This window comes from Lycorma delicatula, chromosome 12 (genome assembly GCF_047948215.1).
Source record: "Lycorma delicatula isolate Av1 chromosome 12, ASM4794821v1, whole genome shotgun sequence".
Taxonomy (NCBI): Eukaryota; Metazoa; Arthropoda; class Insecta; order Hemiptera; family Fulgoridae; genus Lycorma; species Lycorma delicatula.
In genome coordinates this window covers 57,347,235-57,372,282 of record NC_134466.1, presented here as the reverse complement: position 1 = coordinate 57,372,282, position 25,048 = coordinate 57,347,235, and the positions used below count along the sequence as shown (strand labels likewise).

Genomic DNA, 25,048 nt, shown 5'->3' with positions numbered 1-25,048 from the left:
TATATTGGACTGAATCAAATTACTTTACTAAAAGTAAATGTTGCAATCATTTATTCACTGATAAATGTTAATGAAAATAAAGTGAAGTAAGATCCAATGATGATGTTTAATTTTGATAATCTATAATAATTGGTTTATCATCATGCCTTTGGCCATTTTATTTTTATTTATACGATTCAGTTTTCAAGATGTCAATTGCCAAAGATGTTGCAAAATCATCAGGAAGTAAGGAAACATATTTTGTCATCTTATGCAGAACTTGAGGGAGAAGATTGTACTTTTCATGTTATCTTAGCTAACAAATTAAAAGCTTAATAATTTATACTGAAATTGGTGAAATTTAAAATAAACATAACTAAAAAAAACTTTTTAAGCTTATTTGGAAATTTAAACTATTAGAAATATGTAAGAGAAAAAAAAATATGGCCTGTTATCTGCCTCTTAAGTATTATTTTTTTATTGTCCTCATTAAATTTGGGTGTTATTTGATCAACAGTTTTTATTTTATGAGCCACTTTCAAGTAACAGCTAATTTAGTCAGGAATAATTAATTTTAAATATTAAAAAGAAAGAAAATGATAGTTTCATCTTGACAAACAAAATAGTAAAATGTATAAAGTAATTCAAAGTAACTATTACACTGTGACAACAAGTATGAACAAATGGTATGGATAGGAAAACACAGTTTTTTTCTTATGAAAGTTTATTATTTTTAGCCTCTGGGACAACCATTAGGCATTACTTTGGAGGATGAGATGAAATGGCAATTTTGTGGCATGTGAAAATGCCATCCTTGACCGGTATATGAACCCAGGACCTCCAGATGAAAGGCTGAGTTGCTAACACTTGCACCACATGGTCAGCGTCCTTTAAAAGTTACTAAATATCAAGCACACTTACAGAAAATATTTAATCAAATTATTTAAAATAACAGTACTTGTGTAGTGTATAATGCTTGATTTTCATTAAATAAATTTTTTACTCGGCTTATAAAACTGAACCCACAACTTTTTTTTATTTTTAAAAATAAACATTTCTAAGTACAGTAGTAAATTCTTGGAAAATGACCAATTACTGTACTATTAAACTGTTAATCCAAAATTTAACATAGTGAAATGACATTAAAATTATTATAAAAATAAAAATATCCAGTTTCAATATAAATATTGACATCATCTTTCTAATATCATTAGTAAAATTTCACATCACTAGTTGAAAATGAATACAATCGTGTCAAAATTTAAGGAATAAAAACTATAAAAATATCTTTATCTAACTGTGTTCGCTTTTGGACTTTTAGGACAAGTTAGAATACCCAACTTTAATCTTAGCTAAAAACTTGCCTTTTTGAGTAAATTCTGGACTGAAAGAGTGACTTCCTAGAGGTTCTAAACGTATATTTGCTACTTTGCTGTCACCGAATTAAGTGGCTGCTCTATTAGCCTAAATAACACCTCCAATGAAGCCAAGATAATACGAGACACAATTTCCATCACATCTGTCAATGAAGAATGTATGATGAAATGTAAGGAAAGAGATGAGGTAAAAGGCACAATCAACCCAAAGAGGGAGGCAGTTTTATAATACTTATTTTTACATAAGTTTATTTGTTATATTACTTTTTACACATGAAAGAAGTAATATGAATGTATTTTTTTTCTTTAGATATGATTAAAGTGTAACAAATTTTTTTATTTTCTTAACCAAGAATGCCTCCAAAAGGATTCCGATTTGGTGGTTGTTGTTGTTGTTGTTTATTTTTATTTCCCCCACCCAAAATTCCACTAAGTGGATTTGTGATAAGAGAAGTAGTATCTTTAGCAGCTGTATTAAGACCATTTGAAAGACCATTTATTGGTTCAGTCAATGATGACCCAACATTTTTAAGAGAAGTTGTATCAAGTAAACCAGATGACGGTAAACCAGTTAATTTAGTAACTAATTCTCCAGCATTTAATGCTGCACATTCAGCAGATTTAAGCGTTTCACTGATTCCAGACCATAAAGCCATCTGACATTTCCGGAAACCGGATTGAATACGTGGTTTATCAGATAATAATAAATATTCACTGGATTGATCTTTAAATGGATTCCAACCAGGTATTCCTGCTTCTTTTATTTGAGGTTTTCTAAAATCAGTACAAAAGAACAGGTAAATAAAAATTAAAGCATAATATAAATAACATAAGCAAAATGCAAGAGTTAATAAAAAGTGACACATATTAGTTTTTGAAATCTTAAATGTTTTGAGATCTCCTTATTTCAAAAATATTAAAATTTAGGTTATACAGTTTTGTATGTAGAGTAAGAATAATTATTTTGATGAATGATGTAAACATAGAAGTAAATTAGTAGTTTTTCACATTATGGAGAATGATTCCATTAATTAAAAAAAAAACTGAATCAAGGGGTTGGGGAGATGATACTGAAGGAATGTTGTACCTTAAAGATGGTTGGACTTGATGACAGTTTTTATCAAGTGAATTTGTAGGTTATAAAGTAGAGTAACAATATCACAAACAGGATTCAAAACCGCTTTAAATATTAAAAAAAGCTATTTGCTAAAAGCACTCCATTAAAAATTTGTCTAATCTTTGACTTTAAAAAAGCATTTCAAAAGTATTTTTCTTTAAAAATTCATTGTCAGGAGGGAACAATTTTCAATCCCTATCCATGGGTTGTTTGTAGGGGTGGGTAATACGAGGGCACTCAAAACATCATCTACCTAGGGGTGTTGCGAGTTACATATTGAGATGTGTTTGATATCTATATGTAGCTCATAATATGTGCCAATGTAGTTAGTGTGATATGACTTATGAACTTCTTTTACACGTGCTGATGCAATAGACTTCTGAAGTTAGTAACCCAGCTATGGCAATGGATTTGCAGAAATTGGAGCATCGATCAGTCATAAAGTTTCTCACCAAGGAAGGTAAATGTCCAAAGGAAATCCATACTCTGATGGTGACTGTATGATGATAATGCACTTTCACAATACCAAGTTAAATTCTGATCCAAACAATTTAAGTGGAGCAGGAAATTCATTGAAGATGATCCCTGCAGTGGAAGACCTGTGGAAGCTACCATACCTGACATCTGCCTAGTGGACTGATTGTTTATGGAAGATAGGCGTCTTAAGGTTGCAATACTTGCTGCAGAATGTGGGGTATCCAAAGGAAACATTATAACAATACTTCATGATCATTTACACATGAAACATTTTCCAATAGGTCCCATGAAACCTCACACCACATCAGAAGCAATGTCGTGCATAGTTGACTGCTGAGAACTTGCAGCTATGTGAAAGGAATCTTACAGATTTTTTCACTGGGTTGGTGACTGATGAAACATGGGTTCATCCCTACCACCCAAAAAATTCAAGACTCAAAATTCAAGGGAATTTTGTTGATTGAATACAAGCAGACTATCATTGGTAATGTCTACGCTGAGTATCTTCAGAAGCTACGGGAAGCAATAAAGGAAAAACAGTGAGAGAAGTTAACCAAAGGTGTCTTGCTTTTGCATGACAATGCTCCAGTCCACTCATTACACATTGCAAAGCAAACTTGACAAAGTGTGCATCTCAAGAAGTTTCTTACCTCCCTATAGTCTGGATCTGGCCCCCAGTGAATTTCTTGTTCAGAAACCTCAAGAAAAACCTATGGGGTAAATGTGTTCATGATGTTGAATTGAAAGCAGCTTTTCAGGGTATTTTGAGGAGCAAGATAAAAATTTTTTTTATTCTGGTATAACCTCCATGCAGGCTAAACAGTGAAAGTGTGTGGAAGTGGACCTATATTGAAAAGTAAAAATGACACTACCTCTCCACCGCCCTCATACAATTACAATTTGCCAATCTGTGTTAAAAAGAAAAATTATTATTTTTTAATTAGTATTACTTAGGTAAAAGTACTTTAAAACTTAAGAGGATTATGAGGAAATAAATACAATGGCAACAGAAGCATAAAATAAGGGCCTTTCTCACAACCTTAAGTATTGTGTAGGGTTATATGAAAACAGTTCTGTTGCCTGGTTTGGTGTAGGTGGATATTGTTATTTTTTAAGTATAAGTGACCTGACCATTCTTTCTGACAAAGATTGCACATTCATAAATATAAGCAGAAGGATAAGTTTAATATATTTCATTTTCTAAATATCGGTGTAGACGATTCATACTTATGGGTGTGAAATTTATTTCTTATGAATATTCTGGAAGTTTCTAGATATCCCATTCAGCTTTCTGGATTAAGGTCCCGTAGGCAACCATGTCCCTTATTCATGACATTTCAGTGAGGTGGAATCTTGTACAGACTCAGGCCGACCATACCTGAGGTGTGTGGTTAATTGAAACCTAACCAACAAATCATGATATCTATGATCTAATATTAAAATCCTACTTTTATTATGATTTCAACAAGAGAACTTCCGACTTTGAAATCAGTGCCAGATAATAATATGACAGCTATTTTTGAATCTTAAAAACTTGTTCCAACTTTTTGATGGAGCCCCAAGAGATAACATTATATTTTAAGTGAATACATATAGGCATAATGAATATTTAATAATGATGACAACCTAATTGTTTTATTAAGGCGCTTCAGAGCATAACAGTACAGTTTGATTTGATACAAAAGAGATCAATTTGATCATCCAATGAGAACTTGTCACCTACAACACCCAGAAATTCTGCTTTTTGAGCAACAGAAATACTGTTGTCATCATTAATGGTAATTCCACTTACGCAATCAGCAATGGTACATATATCTAAGATGCACAATGCAACAGTTTTATCAATACTGAAAGATAGATGTTTACAATCCACCAAATGAATAATTTCTTGAACTACTATCCTAGAATTTTCAATTCCTTTTAAATAATTATCTTCAGATATGTAGATAGAACTGTGCCTGCAAAAAATGTTATAATGAATAGCTCAATATTTTGGGGCAGGTCATTAATAACCAATAAAAAAAGCATGGGACCAAGAATACTGCTGAAGCACTCTGCATTTTAATCTTAAAGAACCTAAATTTTACATATTAGTTACAATATGGCTGGGGACATTTCGTACATGTTAGTTATGATATGGCTGTGCACATTTTGTACATGCTAGTTAAAATGTGGCTGTGCACATTTGTACAAGTCATTGTAAACTGTGCCAACTGCCAAGCTATATTTGAGCATGATCTGTGGTAATCCAGTGTGATGTATCCTCTTCAATATTCCGTATACTGTAATGGAATGTATAGAGAATGTAATGGACAAGGAATAAAATTAATTGCGTATGCATAGCATCGATGTGATATTCCATGAAGTTTTGTTTGGGCTAGAGAAAACTGAAACAGAAAAAATAAAAGCAGCCAACAGAGTTGGTTGCTTTTATTTAAAAGTAACTTTTTGCTTTTGCTTATTTAAATATTTCATGATTAAAAAACAATGTCAGGACAGTGAAATTTAAAATGCTTTTAGAATTGTTCTTGCAATTGATATAAAAATTTTAAACTCCATAAAAATGCTTTGCTGAAGTTAATTTCTTTTAAAAATGATAAAAGTACAATTTATACGACATATATATTAGAAGAAAAAATAATTCAGCACTTTTTTTTAATAAATAATAAACCTAAAAAAAAGAATATAAGTTTTGAAATAGACCAAACATCCAGAAGATTACTGGATTATTATATAACCATAATTCACTGAATAGTTAAAGAGAGTGATCATTTCAAAATTAAAACCTTACCCTGATCTAGCAAATTCAGCAACCATTGATGAAAAATGTTCACGAACTTTCTTATCTTTTTCAGATGTTAATGCAGCATCAGCAATTGGTTCACCTTCCAGAGTACAAGGATCAAAAAGGAAAATTAAATCATCACCATGTCCTAATCCTAAAATACAAAACCAGCAATTATAAAAGTGATAATTAAAAAACAAATAAAAACAATCAAAAAATAATTATTTGTGGTCATCTTGTTCTTTATTAACTAGGGTTCATTTTGATCATCTTTATAAGTTATCTCTTCCATGTTGCTCTAATCCCCAAATCACTAACACATATCAACAAATCCTCTTTCCTTCATTACTTCATGAACCCATCTGCCACCTGCTCAAGCACTATCCTTATTTCCACTTATATAATTCTTTCTCGAAAAAACTTTGGAAGACCTTTCCCAATTCATAAATTTTATGTTTTGGAACTGATAAAGAAGACATTTTTTTAATGAAAAATCTGGGGTCCTGGGTCGAATCCTGGTCAGGCATAGCATTTTTCATGTTACAAAACTCCATTTCCACATACAAGCTTCTCTGTAAGCTTCTGTGATGAATTAATTCATCAAGCAAATAAAACTAATTTAAAACATAAAGCATAAAATTTGGATAATTTATATTTTCAATCACGATTATCTAAAACAATATTTCACTTCACAATGCTGCACCGAGCTAAAATACAATTAAATTATTAAAAACTACTTACCTTTACTTGGTTTACTTTCATCAGTATCAACAAGTGGAAGTCCATCAAGAAATTTCTTTCCAGTTGATTTAGCGGATTCATAATCAAATTGGTATAGATATGCATTACTATTTTTTGACCAAAGCTGTGATGTTAAAAATGCAGGGAGATTGAAAAGAGCATCAGTAGTCACCTAAAATAAGCAATAGTGAATAAAATTATAACACCTTCCATGCTATAATAAAAACCTGTTATTCAATAGTTTATTGCAACTTAAAATAAATTGTTAAATTAAGAAAATGCTCAAAAGAACATTAAAAAAATGTACAGTCATAAACTAACTAGATGGTCACTATTTCAACTGTTAAACAACCCATCATTAGTGAATACAGGGAAAACAGAATATAAATAAATGGTAATATATATTAATTATCAAATAACCAGTGGTTATAAAACACTATAAAATAAGTATTTGTAAGAGTGTAAAATACAAAACTGCTGGTATTTTAGGCAATCCCAAAAAAAAAATGGAAGAGAAAACTTACACTTTTGATTGCGATTGTCTAAACAAGAAGTTTTTTTACTCTATAAATAGTAGAAATATTTGTTTTAAAGTGTTTTGGTAAGTACTGTTTAACTGTTAATAAATAATTATTATTTAATAAATAAAATAAAAAAATTATTAACAAAAACGTTTTATGTTTCAATTTGAATAAATCAACACGTTCGAGGGTAGATCCAGAAATAAGATTCCCATCAATTTTAAAAATAGACAACATTATTTATTCTCATAGAAATTTGCATCGTTGGAAAGAAGAAACTTTGCTCTATTTTTCTACATAATAGCCAACGTTTTCTACGCATTTTTGTAGACGGTACTCCAATTTCTGTATCCCAATGTCGTAGAACTCCGCCGCCAACCCGTTGAGGAAGCATCTCACCTCTTCTTTGACCTCATCGTCGCTCCAGAAGCATTGGCCACTGAAGTGTTCCTTTAACTTGGGAAACAACTGATAATCACTAGGCACGAGGTCCGGACTGTAAGGTGGGTGGGGCATGACAATCCAACCAAAGTGTGTCAAATGTTACTGGGTTTGACGGGGGACGTGAGGTCGGGCAGTGTTGTGAAGCAGCGTTATACCGGCTGTCAGTCGTCCTTGCCGGCAGATCTGGATAGCTCGCCTGAGTTTTCTTAGCATTGCACAATAACTGTCTTAGTTGATTGTTGTCCAAGGTTCCATGAAATCGATCAGTAGTATCCCCTTACAATTCCAAAAACTGCGACTGGTGACCCTGAGTGGACCAACACCAAATCCAAACACCACTGTTTGGATTTTTGTTTCGTTTCGGGAGTAAAATGAAACGCCCACGTTTCGTCTCCCATAACAATGGAGTCCAACAATCCTTCCTTATCTTCTAGACACTTTTGAAGAAACTGGTGAGCACAATCAAGGCGTTTCTCCTAGTGTTCTGATGTCAATAGCAGTGGTACCCATCGAGCACAACACTTGTGACACCCCAATTTTTCAGTCAAAGCTCTTTCTACTGTACCGTAAGAACTCCCAGGAATCCGAGCAACAAGTTCACGGATGGTGATCCTCCTGTTTTGAAGCACTTTGTGTTAGACCATCTTGATAACCGCCTCTGAAACTGACAGTCTTCCACTCTGTTCTCCATCGTGGACTTCCTTCCGACCGGCAATAAACTCCCGCCAGGCGGATTGAGAGTGAAGGAACAGCCGTGCACAGCGGTGATGTCGGATTTCGCCTCACACCTTCCCGTGCGGCTGGAGCTCTTCGGGAATCTTATTTCTGGATCGATCCTCGTAGTAAAGTCCAGATAATTATAAAAAATAATTTAATTTACAGCTAATTAACAGAATATAATTATTTAATGAGTTATTCATATTGTGTATTTTACATCAGTATTATTGTTAAAAATTTGTCATTTTTTAAAGGAATTTTTATTTGCTCAGTAGATGAGATGAAACTTTTACAATTACTAATTGTAAAAAAATCATGACAATTACTAGTAAATTTTATAATTATTTGGTGATATTAACAATGCCTATAGATAGGTTAGTGGGAGTATGAAACAATCAAAGTAATGAAGCCTCACACATCTGAGATAACATTATAATAAATGTGTTATTTTTTTGACTGTCATACTGATTTTTCTTTCAGAAACATGACATATTTACTATAATTACAGTCCGTTATAAGACTAATAGAAACTTTTCTCAACACAACTAGTGATTCAGAAACTTTGTATGTGAAAAGTATTGCACATACTTATTTGATCCAAAATATCCTTAAATATATAGAAACAAGGTCCAATTTTATTTTAATTTATCAAAATAATAAAAAAGTAATCATTCTAATTGCTTAGTACTAGAATCTAATCGCTTGTTTTTCATATGAGGGGCAGAATCTGTTCTTGTATCCATCTCTGCTTGTCTGCATTAAATGCAAAATTAATTAATAAAAGGATACATACATTTAAACATATTTTAATAAACAATAGTCTTATTTGTTTATCTCAGTCTTTTATATATATATATATATATACACCTATACAAACACACACCTTCAGCTACGCTGGTTAAAAGAGGCTGTACTGAAATTTTAAGAGCATTAATTAAGGGGCAGAATTAGTGATTTCTTATGGTTTTGGATCTGAAAAATTGAATAAAATAGGTCCCAGAGCCATATCTGCAGTAGTTTTTGAGAAATCTGTGGTGAAAACCAATAAATTGAGTAAAAAGCCCTGTTTTTATGTTTAATGTACAGTAACTTTGTTAAATGGGTAATAAAAACATAAAAATTTTAAACAAAATTTATAGAATAAAATGATATAAGTTGAAAAAACAAAGAAAAGTTAGAAAAATTTTAATTTTATTTTGAAACAGTACACTAGACCAAAGTGCATTCATTATATGTATCAGTTTATAATAAATGTTCAAAAATGAATCTGTCATTTTTAACACATTTTTTGACACAAATGAACTTTTTCCATTATTTTGACAAGTAGAATAGGTTATGAAAGTACTGGGAGAATTTTGTGATATAATCTGTATATAAATAACCCATAAAACGTTTTTCTAAAAAATCAACCCCCACCTCTTAAAATTGAAATATTATTTTTTTGTTCTTTTACACTAAATAGTTTTTAAATGTTTTTACTTCATACATAGGGCTTCAAGAAATGTATACAATTTTTAAAAAAAATTATACACCCCAGACATAAAATGCAGAAAAGTTTTTTGAAAATTCTACATTTCTTATTTAAGCCTCTATTGAAGGAAGGGGGTGTTAGATTTAGAAAGAACTTTACTTAACCAAATTTATTAAGCTTAACCGACATGTGGATATTTTTATATAAATTTTTCTTAAAATTTATTCTCTACCTTTAAAATATAAATATCCAGTTTTTTGTTTTTTGGTTCTATTTTTATTGTTATTATAAAATAAAAAATTATTCTATTTTTCTTCATCACTTAAAGGGATATTAAAATTAAATTAGTTTTGCAAACTACTTTGATACATACATTAAACCTTTTTTACCTACATTTAATTCCATATAAAAAACAAGAAGCAATATTTTTCATTACTTTTATAAGTTATAAGTAATTTTATCAAATGTTTAATAAAATTAAGTACAATTCTCTTTTAAATTATTATTTTCTTTTTTGGTAGCGATCAGTTTTAAAAAAACAGTCTGTTTTATTTTTTAAGTTTATTTATATATTTATTTTTAGTTTTATTTTTATTTATCGGCATTTCCTTTCCTTCCTTTTTCCCCTCTTATAAAGGGAATTATAATTTAATTCCCTTTTTTACCCTACTTAAATTAAATTAAAACCTTTATTTTTACAAAAATATACTTAAACCTCCTATGATTCTCAATGTAAACCATTTATACTTACACCTCCATTGTTTCTCATCTTAAACATTGGCTCTGTTATAAACAATAAAATACCTATACAGGTAAAATAGATATAATATAAAATTATGAATTTAAAAAGAATACCTCAATCAGTTTTTCAATTTGAGAAACTGCTGAAGTAATACTGCTTGACAGTGCACCCAGATAATCTTGATTGTTGAAAAGAGTATTAAGCGTTGGGTTAACTGAACCATTTGAATATAAACCTAAAATAAAACAGATGGAAATAAATAACAAAACTATTTAAAAATATTATATTAAATTATTTCTTTACATTAAAACAACTTATTAAACTTCCTTAAGGGAAATTTTTGAACATTAGTAATATTATACTTTTCCCACTAATTATGAGAGCTTTCCTTTTTCACTTCATCAGAAGAGTCAGCATTAATATACAAGTGTATATCAAAATATAAATTAAACAGACTTATTGGGTAATATTATTACTTTGGAGTATAATACTTGATTGAAGTATTAAACTTGTTTACATGAAGATGACAAATATGAAGCTAAAATATAAATACCACAAAACAATTTTTTTACTAGATATTTCAACATTTTCTAATTAACTACTACTTTTTTGGAGGTACTATTTATTGATTACATTAGAAACAAATTTATTTTAGAAACTAAAACCCTATCATGAATGGGATTTACTCATACATGACATAAATTTTATTTATTATGATAAATTTGATAGCCTATGATATTTGTTAATGAATAAAACTATGTTATAAACCTAAGCTAAATCATATTCTATAGAATTGACTGTACAACCTAATTTACAATTCTTCTTTACAGTACAGTTACTTTCTAGCAAAATGTAAAAAGAAAGAAAAAGTGCTGTTTCCTTCTAAAGTTGCAAGGTTAGCTTTGTCATTAAAACAGTTATTTCATAAGAAAAGAGCAAACAAAAACCAAATTACTCATTTTCTTAAAAAATCTTTATTGCAATATAATTTTTATATTATCCATGAGAGCTGGAATTATCCACAAAGAAAGGAAAAATAATAAATTCATTCAAATGAAAAATATGTATCCATTTATTTTTAATGGAAATTAAATTTGTATATTTTCTCTTTGTTAAACAATTTACTTTTCTTTTTGTAATTAAATACTGATAGTAATTTTGAAAAGTAATTTAATTTAAAAAAATTAATTAAAAATTTAATTAAATTTTTTAATTAAAAAAATTATCTCTTCTACCAACTGTTTTTTGTTTATTTCCCTCGGTATAGTTTCTCTAATTTTCCATATGGACCACTCATATTTAAGAATGAAAGAGAAATGCAGAAATTGAAAGCATTGTTGTCAAATGACTTAGCTTTAATTTTTTTTAAAATTTTGGTTATGTATGTTATTCTATGTAAAAGAATTTGCAGCATCGACTGGGAAAAAAAGATTCTGATCTGTTAATATATGACATGAATAGCTGTATTTTTATTGGTAAAAAAGAAGTTTAAGCTGATGCAATTGAGGTTTAACACCAGGGAGCTGAAACATTCTTACTCCAACCAAGTAGGGATATTTTGCTTTCAATATGGGGATTTGCTGACCTGCCACTATACTCAGCTAATGCTTATAACCTATGAAATGTACAATTTTGTTTATTTTTTAAAATGTTTCATTTATAATATGAGATTTTTTATGGAATCTGTATTTTGAAAATAATTTTTGTATATTTAAAAATAGCCAATATATAATCTAAAAGTTTTAGAAATATCTGTTGATAACAGTATCACTGACTTATTTATTGAATGTAGTGATTTGTATGAACCAAATTTGCATAAAACATCCAGTTCTAACTTTCTTACAAACAACCTAGGTTTTCTAAGAAACAGATACATTATAAATTAAAAAAATTAGAAGAGAAACATAAGAAAGCAGAAGCTTGCTAAGGGAAAGTAATGTGTCAACTGCTGTTATAAGGATATTTAGCTTCAAGTTATAGGGCTGAATTGTAACTATAAATACCAATATTTTGTTTATGTTGATCAAAATATTTTAAAAAAATATACTAAAAAAATTAAATAAACTTTTAGAGAAACAGAAAAAATATGCTGGCTTAATATCAACTTTACAAATAACATTTTAAAGACCAAAAATGTGAGTGAGAGAAAAACTCATTACTCCTCAAACAATTAATTACACCATCAAAATTGAAATTTTTTCCCCCGCCTATTCTTAATTAAAGCTTAACGCAGAAATGTTTCTTCAGACAAATGAACCAGATGTATTATGCAATATGTTATATCTGGTAACAAAAGATGGATATAAGTCGATTGTTTCCAGAGATAGATTTCAGATACTTAAAGATAAATTTTAAATACAACAGGACCGTGGTAACAGATTTCTTCCAATTAAGAAAGAAAGAGAAAATAATAATGAAAAGAATTCAGAAAGGAATAAAAGGGATTCTTTTCTCAGACTAACAGGTTAGTTTAATAATCTGTTCTTTATAATACAGACGATAGAACCCCAAAAGCTGGTGTTCAACCAGAAGGGTTACTGGACCAGAATAAATAAATAAATGTAAGGGCGCAGACAATGAAAATTATTACGCTTCAACAAATAAAGGGGTGAGGCAGGTACTGGTTTTGAGGCCAAGGTATATAAATACCTACTAATATTGACAACAATATTAGTAAGCATGTAGTAACGAGTGAAGAGTATTGTAGGATATTGTAGTATTGTAAGTAGTGTGGTAATGTCATGAGTATTCCAGCATGAACAGTGGGTGAATGTAGGAATTTGTTCAGTGAGTTATGGGTAAACATTAGTGAAAGTAATAGTATTCTAATCAGTCATAAAGTGAAGAGTAGTTTTCTTGTAAACAATAAAACAAATAAAATTTGTAGAAAGTGAACTGAAACTTTTGACTGTTCTACTGTTATCTTGTTATTAATGCAATATTAGATTCTATCAGTCATTATAACATTTTTAGTAAATTGGGCTGTATTCTGGTTTTTATAATTTAACTGTTATTGCATAAATCTTTTCCTTTTTATTTGAATTACTATTTTGTATGTTATATATACGTATTCCCATTATTATTACTTTTTACTTATTTTGGTAACAAATTGTATTTATAAGAAAATTTTAATTTGTTTCTCAATATCCAGGTCAAACCATGAGCAAACGACAATACATGTATGTAAAATGTGACATGTTTGAGTCTCAGATTAAAATCCCTAAGAACTCACATAATTAGGCTGAAAAATTTAAAAAATCAAAAAACAATTAATTTGTCCAAGGGTAAAATTTTTTATGATCCACTTAAACAAAAATCTGCAGTAGCAGAGGAAAATTCAAACGAATAAAAGTATTTACTTTTGATTAACAAAAAAATCTACCACAATTCAAAGTTTTGTCAAATTAATTTTTTTTTTAGAAAAAAATTCTGGGTTATTTTTTAGTATTTTTTCAATTGATAAAGAAATTAATCAAAGTCTGATATCATTTAAAAATTAAAATAAAAAACATTATTTGCCAATCTCTATGAATTTATTTTAACACTTTTCTGACTCTTGAGCCTAAAAATTAACCTACAAAATACTTTTCAAAACTGTGGAATGTTATAGAGAATTATACAAAGATTTCTAACATGATCTCAGATATACTATAATGTAACACATAAAAAATTAGAAATTTTTTTTAAAGTTAGTTACCTGTATTTACATTTAGGAGTTCTTTAAAAACATCATTAGTTAAAAAGTTTGCAGTATCACCTAACTTCTTTTGAATATTTTCAAAAAGACCACCTAAAAAAAAAATAATAAACCATTTGAATAGTTTATTACAATATTTATTTAAATAAAGTAGATTATTTATTTATTATATAAATAAAAACCTTATTTTAAGATTAAAATACTTATAAATTAAATATAATAAGAAAGATATATTAAGTTAAAATAAAATAGATAAAAAAAATTGAACACGTCATCTTTTACCTTTAAACTTTTGACTTTTTAAAATCAGTACTAAAGTGAAAAATAAAAATGAACAGCTCATCATCACCTTCTAGTTGAAATTTTAAAGGAAATTTTTAATTTGTAAGAAAACGTCTTCCTTTATTAATTCACCCAATCATACAAAAAATAGATTGGGTAAAATCTTCCTCCAAACAATACAATCAACTCAAAATCTATCTCTAGCCTTCTTGTATGCTTTCATGTTGATATCTTGCTTGAAATTCTTTCCCCCTTCCATCTGGCAAACATGATCAAATAACAGTCTCTTTCAATTTCTTCTCTACAGGCTTCCAATTAGAATTATTCTTAGAATTTCTATCCCTAACCCAGCATATTTTCTCTGATATTTCATTTTCACTGCCACTACATGGTATAGTACTTTAATTGTTACTGGCCATATAACAATATAGGCAGATTTATAGTTTAAAGTATAAAAAAATGTTTTACATTCGATAATTTGTTCTTTTATACAAGAACTCAGAATACCTGGCAATGAGCATATAGCCTTTGGATATTTTGTGACAAATCTCCTGACTAATTTAAAAATTTTTATAAAATAGTTCCTAGAGAATCAAATCTACTACAATCTGTAGTTCTCAATGATTTTCTATTATTATTCTTACTTGCTTTTCTTCATCTGTAATATACAGAATTTTATTTTTTATTTTTTGAATTTAGTTGCTAATATTTGAGTTATAAGACATTTATTCAGGGACTACTGACTGAAATTTATATTTATACTTCCTCTATTAATAATTTGCTTAATTAGAGTTTGAAGATAAAACTGTTTCTAAATTTCAACTAGTCAACCAGAGTGTTTACATGCTGCATGCTGAATCATATGTAAAATAGAAGTTTTTGAAAATAATATACATAAATGAAGAAACTGTGACCACTGATGAAGACCTGTTATGTTGCATATTTGACAACTTAAATACACAACTACTACAATACATTGACTGTAATGAATGCCATGCTTTTTATTTCTGGTTAAAATACTTATTTATATACACAATATCAGCAGTTCCATACAATAATCTTTGAAAATGTGGTAGTCAGCTGTGCATTACTATGTATAAAGAAGCAATTAAATACATTTACATATATATATCTTATATTTATTTATTTAATTTAAATAATCGGGGAAAAACCCATGAATACAAAATCATATAAAGAAAAGTAAATAAAAAAATTATTATTCATAAGTTAAAACAGCTCTTGATATGTTATATTAATATTAGTTCTTAATCTAGATTATAACAATTTAACCAGCTTGAGGATTCATTACATAGGAAAGATAGCCTAGAAATAAATAATCTTCTATGATAATTGATTGAAATGTAAAAATATTGAAAATTAATCCTAAACAATCTAGTTGAAAGGTACATGAAAGTCAAAAAGTTGCAATAAATTAGGACAGTCAAAATTTTATAAGCAAATATTAAATCTATCCTCATCAGGGATGATTCAATACTTGGTATTTTTAACAGGTTTGAATAAAGTGCATAGGATCACTGATTTTAGAGGCAGCATGTCTAAGAAAGATTCTACATGGTTTTACCAGTAATTTTAATTGCAAATCAGCAAAAGGTCACCTGACAACAGAGCTGTAAGTTGGTTATATAAAATTGGTAAGTTTTATATATAAAATTGGTTATATAAAAGCAGAATATAAAGTTCTGTAAAGAGTTAATATTTTTAAAATTTGTAGATAATCTCTTAATAAAATTCACCATTTTTAGTAACTTAGATACAGTAAAACCAATGTGTTCACTGAAGGATAAAAATTTTCATCATTTTGCATTCAATATTTTCCATTGTATTAAGAAATAAATATAACAGGATGGTAACAAAATTACATAAAGACAACCTCAACATCATAACTTCACTTAAACAATAAATCTTAATTATGTAAATTATATATCCAGCTTATAAATTAAATTATACATCCAGTTTTAATAAAAAAAATTAAAATAAACAAACCGCTAACAGCAGTACTTGTTTCTTCTTTAGTAACTCCAGTTAAGAGAGGTACTTTTAAATATCTGCCTCCTTTCAAAGCATCAATTGGCGGTAGATTATTAAAAAAAGGTAAAAATCTTCCATCGTCTTCACCTTCTACACATGGACTAGGATTCAATGGTGAACCCATTGATTTTACTGCTCCACCTTCCTCCATTTTATTTTCCTAAAATGAAATTTAAAAAAATCACAAAACATAATCAATAATGAGATATAATATTGATAAAGATGTATGCTGTATAAAAAAAATTCTGTTCTATTACCACTATTTAATGATAGAAATAATCATAGCATGAAATCATATTCCATTAAAACATCTTTTTTTGTGTTTTAACCCTCTCTCTATCAGCTAGTGATTGAAATAGGCATTGACTGCTATATACCACTGGTTTTAATGAATAATTAATACATTTTTAATTATATTGCTTACAACTGTAATATTATACATAATAAAAACAGACTCAACATTAGAGTCTGTTGACTCAATAGGTAGAGGGCGTTAAAGTTATCTTAGTGTAAACATAATGATACACAGTAAACCAACTTGTGTGTTTGTGGAAGGGAAAGGCGACAACTATCAGTAGTGTTCCTGTATAGTGCAATCCTGTTTATTACTTTGGTTGGTTGTGATAAAATATATTGGCTTTTGTTAAAACAATATTTATCAATACTCCTTTCACAGTATAAAATATAGTATTTTCAATACTACTGTATAGAATTACGGTGTGTAATGCCTCAACCAAGATCTAACTGTAGATTGCGATGGGGAGTGGCTATAACAAGCGATATTTAATATATTATAAGGAACATCTACAAAAAAATTTCAGAAGATAATCTTGATTATTACTTTCAAAACCGCAAGCTCGTGTTGCAGATTTATGTGGCATACCAGTTCACATGGTACGAAAAACCGTAACTGAAAAAAATAAACTTGGTGAAAATGAAAGTTTCACTACACCAGGAAAATCTTGAAAAAGAATTAAAAAAAAAAGTTAATATTGATGATTTTCAAAGATGTGCATTAAGGAACATTGTGTAATTTTCATATACACCATAAAAAATTACCGACATTAAATAACTTGTTAGCGGTTTTGAAAACAGAACATAAAGATATGGATTTCGAATTTATGCATGAAATGTTAAGAAAAATTTGACAGAAAATGGGTTTTAGGTTTTAGGCTAATAACATAATTTACAGAGCTATGGAAACGATGGCCAAGTAATTATTTTTTCTGACAAGTCCTACATTTATTCAACCCACAAAAAAAATTTTGGTTAGAATGGTGACTGTTCACGGTTACAAGAAACCTATATCGAAAGGGCAGAGATTGATAATGGTGTACACCGAAGTTGAAACTGGAGAAGTCCCTAATGCTCTTTTAATATTCAAACTGGGTCAGAAACAAGAAGATTACCATGACGTCATAAATTCCAATAAGTATGAAAAATGGCTGATCCAAATCTACCACCGCTTTCAGTTTTAGTTTTCAGCAATACATCTTATTATAATAAAAAATTACACCAGGTTCTGAACTCAAATTACAGAAAGCAAGTGCTATTGACTGCACACTAAAAATATTCCATGCTTATTGCAGATGTTAAAAGTCCAACTTTATCAATTGGTGAAGTCAAATAAAGTACACTATGAACAATTCTATTTTGATAAAAATAATGGAATATTAGGGTCACAATGTTTTAAGCACCACACCATCCTGAACTTAACTCGATGATGATTTGGGCAAGAGTTAAGAATCAGAAAGCTGGAGAGAATGTTTTACCTTGGCAAAATATTGAAGAAGTTAAGCAAATGGCAAAACAAAAATTTTCTGAATTAACAGAATCTCCTTATGAAATTTTAACCGAAACGCATGTTGCACAGAAATTACTAACTTTGACAAGTGAAAATCTAACACACAAAACGACTTCTCCCTTCCTGTGGCAGCCATTTTCTCTACTGTTGACGCCTAGTGAGCAAATGGTTTACTAACTGCCTAGTATACGCAGAAAAAAATTATTTGAAGTACTCTTTCGTACAGTACTTGTTTTATTCTTATGAGTGAAACAGTTTTTTGTTAATGAATTTTTGAAACTCCGAAGAACATTATGAAATGTCCTATATCTAAATTAAGTTGTGTATGTATGTGTGTGTAAGCTTTGCATCCGAAACAACCCACAGTTATAGGACTTTCCTGGAACGTAGTTTTAGCCACGTGACAAGAAAGTCCTACAACAGTGTTGTCAGCTTTTTTTAAAAATAATCTATTTAAAATTATTCAAGTAATTTTAATGCAATTTAATTTGAAATATTTAAAATTAGTGATTGTGCCTCATTTTAAAAATACTTTTGCATTTGGCTAAGACAGTTTGTTGAATTAATAGAATATTTCTGTAACTGATATATACCTGGAACTGACTATCTGCTTCAACTATTTTCTCAAATGGAATTTTTTGCATACAGCGAATGAATTTAATACCATCCAATTCACGACAATTATTCAACTCTCCGACTTCAGTAGCAGTTTGTCTTTCTTTATCATCTACAGCAAAGGATGAAACTGAAGATCCACTCATGGCAAAAACTCCTTTTACATTATCTGTAAAATAATAAATAAATAAATGTATTAATAAAATAATAAATGAATCCTACTTGTACAACATTCGTTTTATTAAAGTCTTTTTTTATAATATGACCATTTCTTCAAGAAAAAGTTTTCGCAGAGGATACTACAAAGAGAATGAATGAGGATGCCTTAGTTGAGTTAACGAGATTATTGATTACTGATGGCCAGTTTGACTTGTAGTTTCATCTCAGTTAAGACAAAGAGGTTATTAATGCAAGAACATAGAAAATGAATGACAAATTTCACATCAACCTGATGTAGGACTTACTTTATATCTAAAACAGAAAAAAAAATATGATGAAGGGAATTCAGTTTTCACACATAAAAGATGTCTACTATTATCAAATATAGACCTGCAAATTAAAAATAACATCTTTAAAATATTTGTAAGAAATGTTTGTATTTATGACAATGAAACACAGATTCTAGAAAACCTAAGAAGGGAAAGAATATAGTGGTGGTTTTGAAATTTGGTGTTACAAGAAGATGCTAAAAATTAAGTATATGATTGTTTTAAAGCTTAAGATGGTTATGAATTAAACAAAAAAAAAAAACAAAGTCCTGAATAATGATATTCTTAAGTATAATGAGTGACCATAAAATCTCTTTTACACCTTATAGATAACATTTGCCAAAAAAAAACCTCAAATATCATTATTCCAAAATTTTTATGTACATGTGGTGATGATAACCATTCATGAGAAGCATTTATCAAGATTGATAAGCTCTTACTTGCAATACTTAATGCTATTTTGAAGATCATCTTTTAAACAAGATTAGAAGAAACTTTTAGGCTTCAAAAGAAAACAATTAGAATATATGGAGAGGTGGGAATAAAAATACATAAAACACATAGGTAATCTTTTAAAAACCTAGGAAAGATTACTAAGTTAAAATTTTTACTTGCTCTAAAAAAAAAAAATTGACACTTTCAGACATCTCTTTTAAACATCCAGATTTTTTTTACTTTGGTAACAGATAGATGCATAGAGATAATAACTGTAAAAGTAACAAGAGAGTAGAATTTATAAAACAAATGACCTAGGATAAATTATCTATGAGGTTAAAATACTACTACAGCATAGAAAAGAATAGAGAATGAATAATATCAAAGCAATAAAATGATGACTTTTAACATAAAAAAAGGAAAAATAAATTTTAATATACTAGATACGAAGGTAAGTCAGTTATTATCAGCAATTTAGTTAGATTTTTGTTTATGTTGGTAGTACTGTCGTGTTGCGTAGATGATGCATGCGTGGTTTAATTTTGTTATGTCTGTGCAGGTTTAATGCTGCTAGGTTAGTTCCATTATTGCTGCTCTGCTGTTAACCATGGCTGCTCCGCTTTCTGCTTGCACCAAAGAAGAGCAATGTTCAGTGATCTGTTTTTTGTGGTTGGAAGGTGTATCAGGGGCCAAAATTCATTGAAGACTTTCAGTACAGTATGGGAACAATGTGTTGCTGCAATGGAGTATCTATGAATGGATTGAAAAATTCAAAAATGGCCGCACAAGTGTTACACACGACGAAGGAGCCAGACGACCATTTACTGCCACAAATGAGGAAAACATTGAGTGTGCACGTGAAATGGTTTTCTTAGACAGACAAATAACTATTGATGAAGTGGCACATCGTCTGCAAATTAATCATGGTTCTGCCTACGAAATCATCCACAACAGACTTGGGTTTCATAAAGTCTGTGCAAGATGGGTCCCAAAACAATTCACACAATTGCATAAACAATGCGCTTGGACATCTACCAAAAACATTTGGATTGCTATGGTAATGAATGGAACATCTTCTTAGACAGAATCATCACTGGTGACGAAACATGGATCCATCATTACGAGCCCAGTACTGGAACATTATGAGGAAAGGGGCATGACAAAAAACAGTGCGCGTTACAGTGAGATGCTTACAGCCAAGCTGAAGCCTGTAATTCGAAGCAAACGCCAAGGACTGCTGTCGAGAGGTGTTGTGATGTTGCACGACAATGCCCGTCCACATACTGCTGAAACGCTCCAGAAACTCAACTTTGAAGTACTGGCTCATCCTCCATATAGTCCTGATCTTGCCCCTTCTGACTACCACTTGTTTGGTCCACTCAAAGAGGCATTAAGAGGCCATCGAGTTACCCTGGACGAAACAGAAAAAGAAGCGGTGCATTCCTGGCTCGTAGCTCAACCGTAAACCTTCTTTTATGAGGGCATCAGGAAGCTTGTGCAATGATGGACCAAGTGCGTTGAAATGCAAGGGAACTATGTTGAAAAATGATGTATATCTAAGTTTTCTATTTGTATTGCAATAAAATTTATAACTACACTGCGGATAATAATTGACTTACCCTCGTAATTCATAAAAAATAAAAACCAACAGATATTTTCAATGAATAAGCAATACTATGAATCCAAAAGTATGTCAAACTAAAGTGATTTGGGTTATAATATAAAGGGCACCCATTTGAAATGAAAGTAAAAAACATGATGTGGTAAATTAAAAATTATACAAAAATTTAGATGCCAGTCTGTAAGCTTTGAATTTGATTTCCATAGTGAAGTGGTAGAATTTTAGCCTTTGATTCAGATACTCTCAGATTTTGTGTCTGATGTGGTTTAACATTTTTTGTAGGGTACAAGATTTTCATACCATATTCCCATGCACAAGCTTTAAGCTTCTACATCAGTAATTCACATAAACAGAAAGAGATTTATCTATATTAATAATTAGTAATTAATTTATCTGTTAAGCACAGAAGAAATTAACTATTACACAGAAATAAGAATTGATTTTATAGAGACTGATGGGGTTTGGGGTGGAAAAACGGTAAAAACTGTAAAACCCAAAAAGTTATAATAAAAGTCTGTTCTTGCTGTAGTTTTGGACTGCATTTAAACAATACTGAACAAGTGTATTATAGTGAATTTTATAGTACAGATACTTAAAACAGAAAAGAAGTCAAAATTAATAAATTTATAAAATTAAAAAAAAGAAAAAATCAACTTACCAGAATTAAGTCTACTGGTTCCAACCATACAAGCAGCACTTGCACCAGTACCCTGTCCTGATGGTATTACACGTTTTGGATTACCTCCGAAGAAACGAATATATTCTTTAACCCATCTTAAAGCTGCACTTATGTCAAATAAACCAACATTTCCAGGAGCATCTCTAGTTTTCTGACTAAGGAACCCTAAAATAAAAATTTATGTAAGGTATATAATGATTTGAAAATAAAAACAATAGCACTATACATAAAAACATATTTCTTTAAACATAAGATAGTTTGTCATAAATGTCAATGAGTAAGCAATTCTCCTGAAAAAGTCGTTCCTAGTTTTTCTTACAATAATAATAAGGACAACATTTATATAATTATAAATATACAATATATAATTATACAAAGTATAATTTTATAAGTATGCCCTTATAATTATAATTACAGGCTAATGTTTATGAAATTTCTCAATGGAAAAACTACAGTACAGAGTCATTTTATAAAACAATTTTTAATATTTATGTATTTTATAAAAGAACAATAATAAGTAAGTACAATGATTTGTCTGAGTTATTCTTTCAGTCTATTTTTTTACTTTCTGAGCTACAATTTATGATATTAAACTCTGAGATTTGTTTGGTGTTTGCAATTCACACAAAATATTCACTTAATTATCAGAAAGTCATTTCTTGTGACCTACATGCAAGGGTGGACTGTAAAATAATGTATACGCCCAAAACTAATGGAAGACAGAACAACACACCAATTTCATGTTATATTTTCCATCTAATGATGTTTAGGCAGGTAATAATTTCTACCTAATGATTTACCTCAATTTGAATGCTTTGAAACGGAGTAACACAGTAATTGAGTGTATATGGGATTAAAAAAAATATTACATTTTTTATTATGTGCAGTTTTTTCTTTTTTAAAGGTTGGAAGTTATACAGAATTGATGATTTGTTGAAGAAGGATTTAGAAATTATACGTACACTGTAAATAGTAAACAAAGACTATTAATAATATGGAGTTAAGAATTAATAATTAATTAGTGAAAGGTACCTTTTTATGAAGTAAGACATAAACGTGAACTTAAATACCATTACCATTAGAAACAGTAGCTATTATCATCTCAATTGCAACCAGGCGACTGAACTGGCTAGTACAGTATTCAAAAAGTGATGCAACCTTATGAGTAAATTACAATAATAGTTGAAAGTAGCCTCCATTATGCGATTCACATAATTGAACATGACATGCTTGAACATGACAGCAACACATAATTGAACATGACAGCAACACATCGTTCAATTCTACTCTGCAATTAGGGAACGACGTGAGAATAAGTTTTGTAAGCAGCACCTTTAGGATAGCCCCACTTGTCCATGAAAACACTGATCCAACAAAGTCATAGCGTAGTTGGCTGTATGAGCCATAGCATTGTCCTACTGAAAGCATGTGTACTCTAGCTGGTCTGCAGGTATAGTGTTTACAACCCACCGGGTTGGTCTAGTGGTTAAGCGTCTTCCCAAATCAGCTGATTTGGAAGTCGAGAGTTACAGCGTTGAAGTCCTAGTAAAGCCAGTTATTTTTACACGGATTTGAATACTAGATCGTGGATACCGATGTTCTTTGGTGGTTGGGTTTCAATTAACCACACATCTCAGGAATGGTTGAACTGAGAATGTACAAGACTTACACTTCATTTACACTCATACATATCATCCTCATTCATCCTCTGAAGAATTATCTAAACGGTAGTTACCGGAGGCTAAACAGGAAAAAGAAAGAAAGAAAAGGTATAGTGTTTACAAATTGTTGCACTATCTGTATGTAGCGCTCACTGTTCACTATACCATGAAAGAATGTCATGAAGTTACACCTACGTGAAATTGCACAGCAAAATACACTATTTGCCCGTGGAAAGAAGACTCGTGCAGCCGATATGAATTTTCCATACACTTATCATGTGAATTCTGAGCATTCATACATCCATCAAAATGGAACCCCACCTCGTCAGACCAAAACCAATTATGCGTAATTCTCCATCTGGTGTTACAGATGACATGAACCACTGACAGTAAGCTACACGTTTTTCAGGGTCTGCAGGTAACAACTTGTGAACAACATGAATTCTGTATGAATTCTGTAGATGCATCTTTTAACACTTGTGCAATGCCGTACCAATGGAGACTGGCTAGATAGGCATCGCACAGACTTTAACAGAATATGCAGCTTGCACGTTGACCAACTTTTCTGTTGTTAGTACTTTTAGCTGCATCTGCCACATTCCCTGTCTCTTGGAACCTGTCATACAGCCGCACTTGATGGAGGACTTGTTTAGTGCATCCACAAAATATTTTTCTGTGAAAGCATTCTGGGTCTGGGCACAACTGGCACACCTAATGAATTGGGAAACAATGAGTATTCTCTGCAGCACTGTATAACATATTTTTCCTCAATTAAACATAAGAAGGAAATATTCTTCCGTAAGGTTACATCACTTTTTGAACACTCTGTATTATGATATGTTAGTGATGAGTAGTGGCACATTAATGAATCAATGTAAATTCTAACTGTTAATCAATTTATAAACAGAGGATTTGAAATAGTGCCTGTAAAATGAATCAAGCTTTTTTATAAACAAATAACAATATGCAAAGTGCTTATAAGTAATACAATTAACAAACGCATAATAATGATGTATGTAATATCAGTGATTAATTAATTTAATATAACAAGAAAATAATATTAAATAACTTTTTATCAACAAATTATTAGAAGAATGTAATAAACACAATTGGTGAACTGGTCTACAAAAAGAATTATAATAGTTAGAAAATGCAAATCTTTATATTATTATTCACAGCAGTATAAACAGTAAAATCTGTACTTTGAATGTAATACAAGATGTAATGTCCTTGCATAATAAAATGAAATCACTTTAAAACATTAAATTTCTCTTAAAAAAAGCCAACCATAGTAAGCGACAGGATATATAAAAAAATAGTTACGTGAAAGGTTGTGTTATTAGAATC

At 30.0% G+C, this 25,048-nt stretch overlaps 1 protein-coding gene across 1 annotated transcript in view; it reads right to left on the bottom strand.

Moving 5' to 3' along the window:
* Positions 1-1,576: 1,576 nt before the first annotated feature.
* The window catches only part of LOC142333284 (venom carboxylesterase-6), a 44,176-nt gene continuing 20,704 nt past the window's right edge, over positions 1,577-25,048 (bottom strand). The window contains exons 4-11 of the mRNA XM_075380306.1: positions 22,020-22,205; positions 18,796-18,986; positions 16,354-16,558; positions 14,068-14,160; positions 10,484-10,605; positions 6,476-6,647; positions 5,741-5,888; positions 1,577-2,129 (exon numbers count right to left, since the gene is read on the bottom strand). Coding sequence (XP_075236421.1) covers positions 1,700-2,129; positions 5,741-5,888; positions 6,476-6,647; positions 10,484-10,605; positions 14,068-14,160; positions 16,354-16,558; positions 18,796-18,986; positions 22,020-22,205 — 1,547 coding nt within the window. The 3' untranslated portion in view covers positions 1,577-1,699. The remainder of the gene's footprint in view (positions 2,130-5,740; positions 5,889-6,475; positions 6,648-10,483; positions 10,606-14,067; positions 14,161-16,353; positions 16,559-18,795; positions 18,987-22,019; positions 22,206-25,048) is intronic.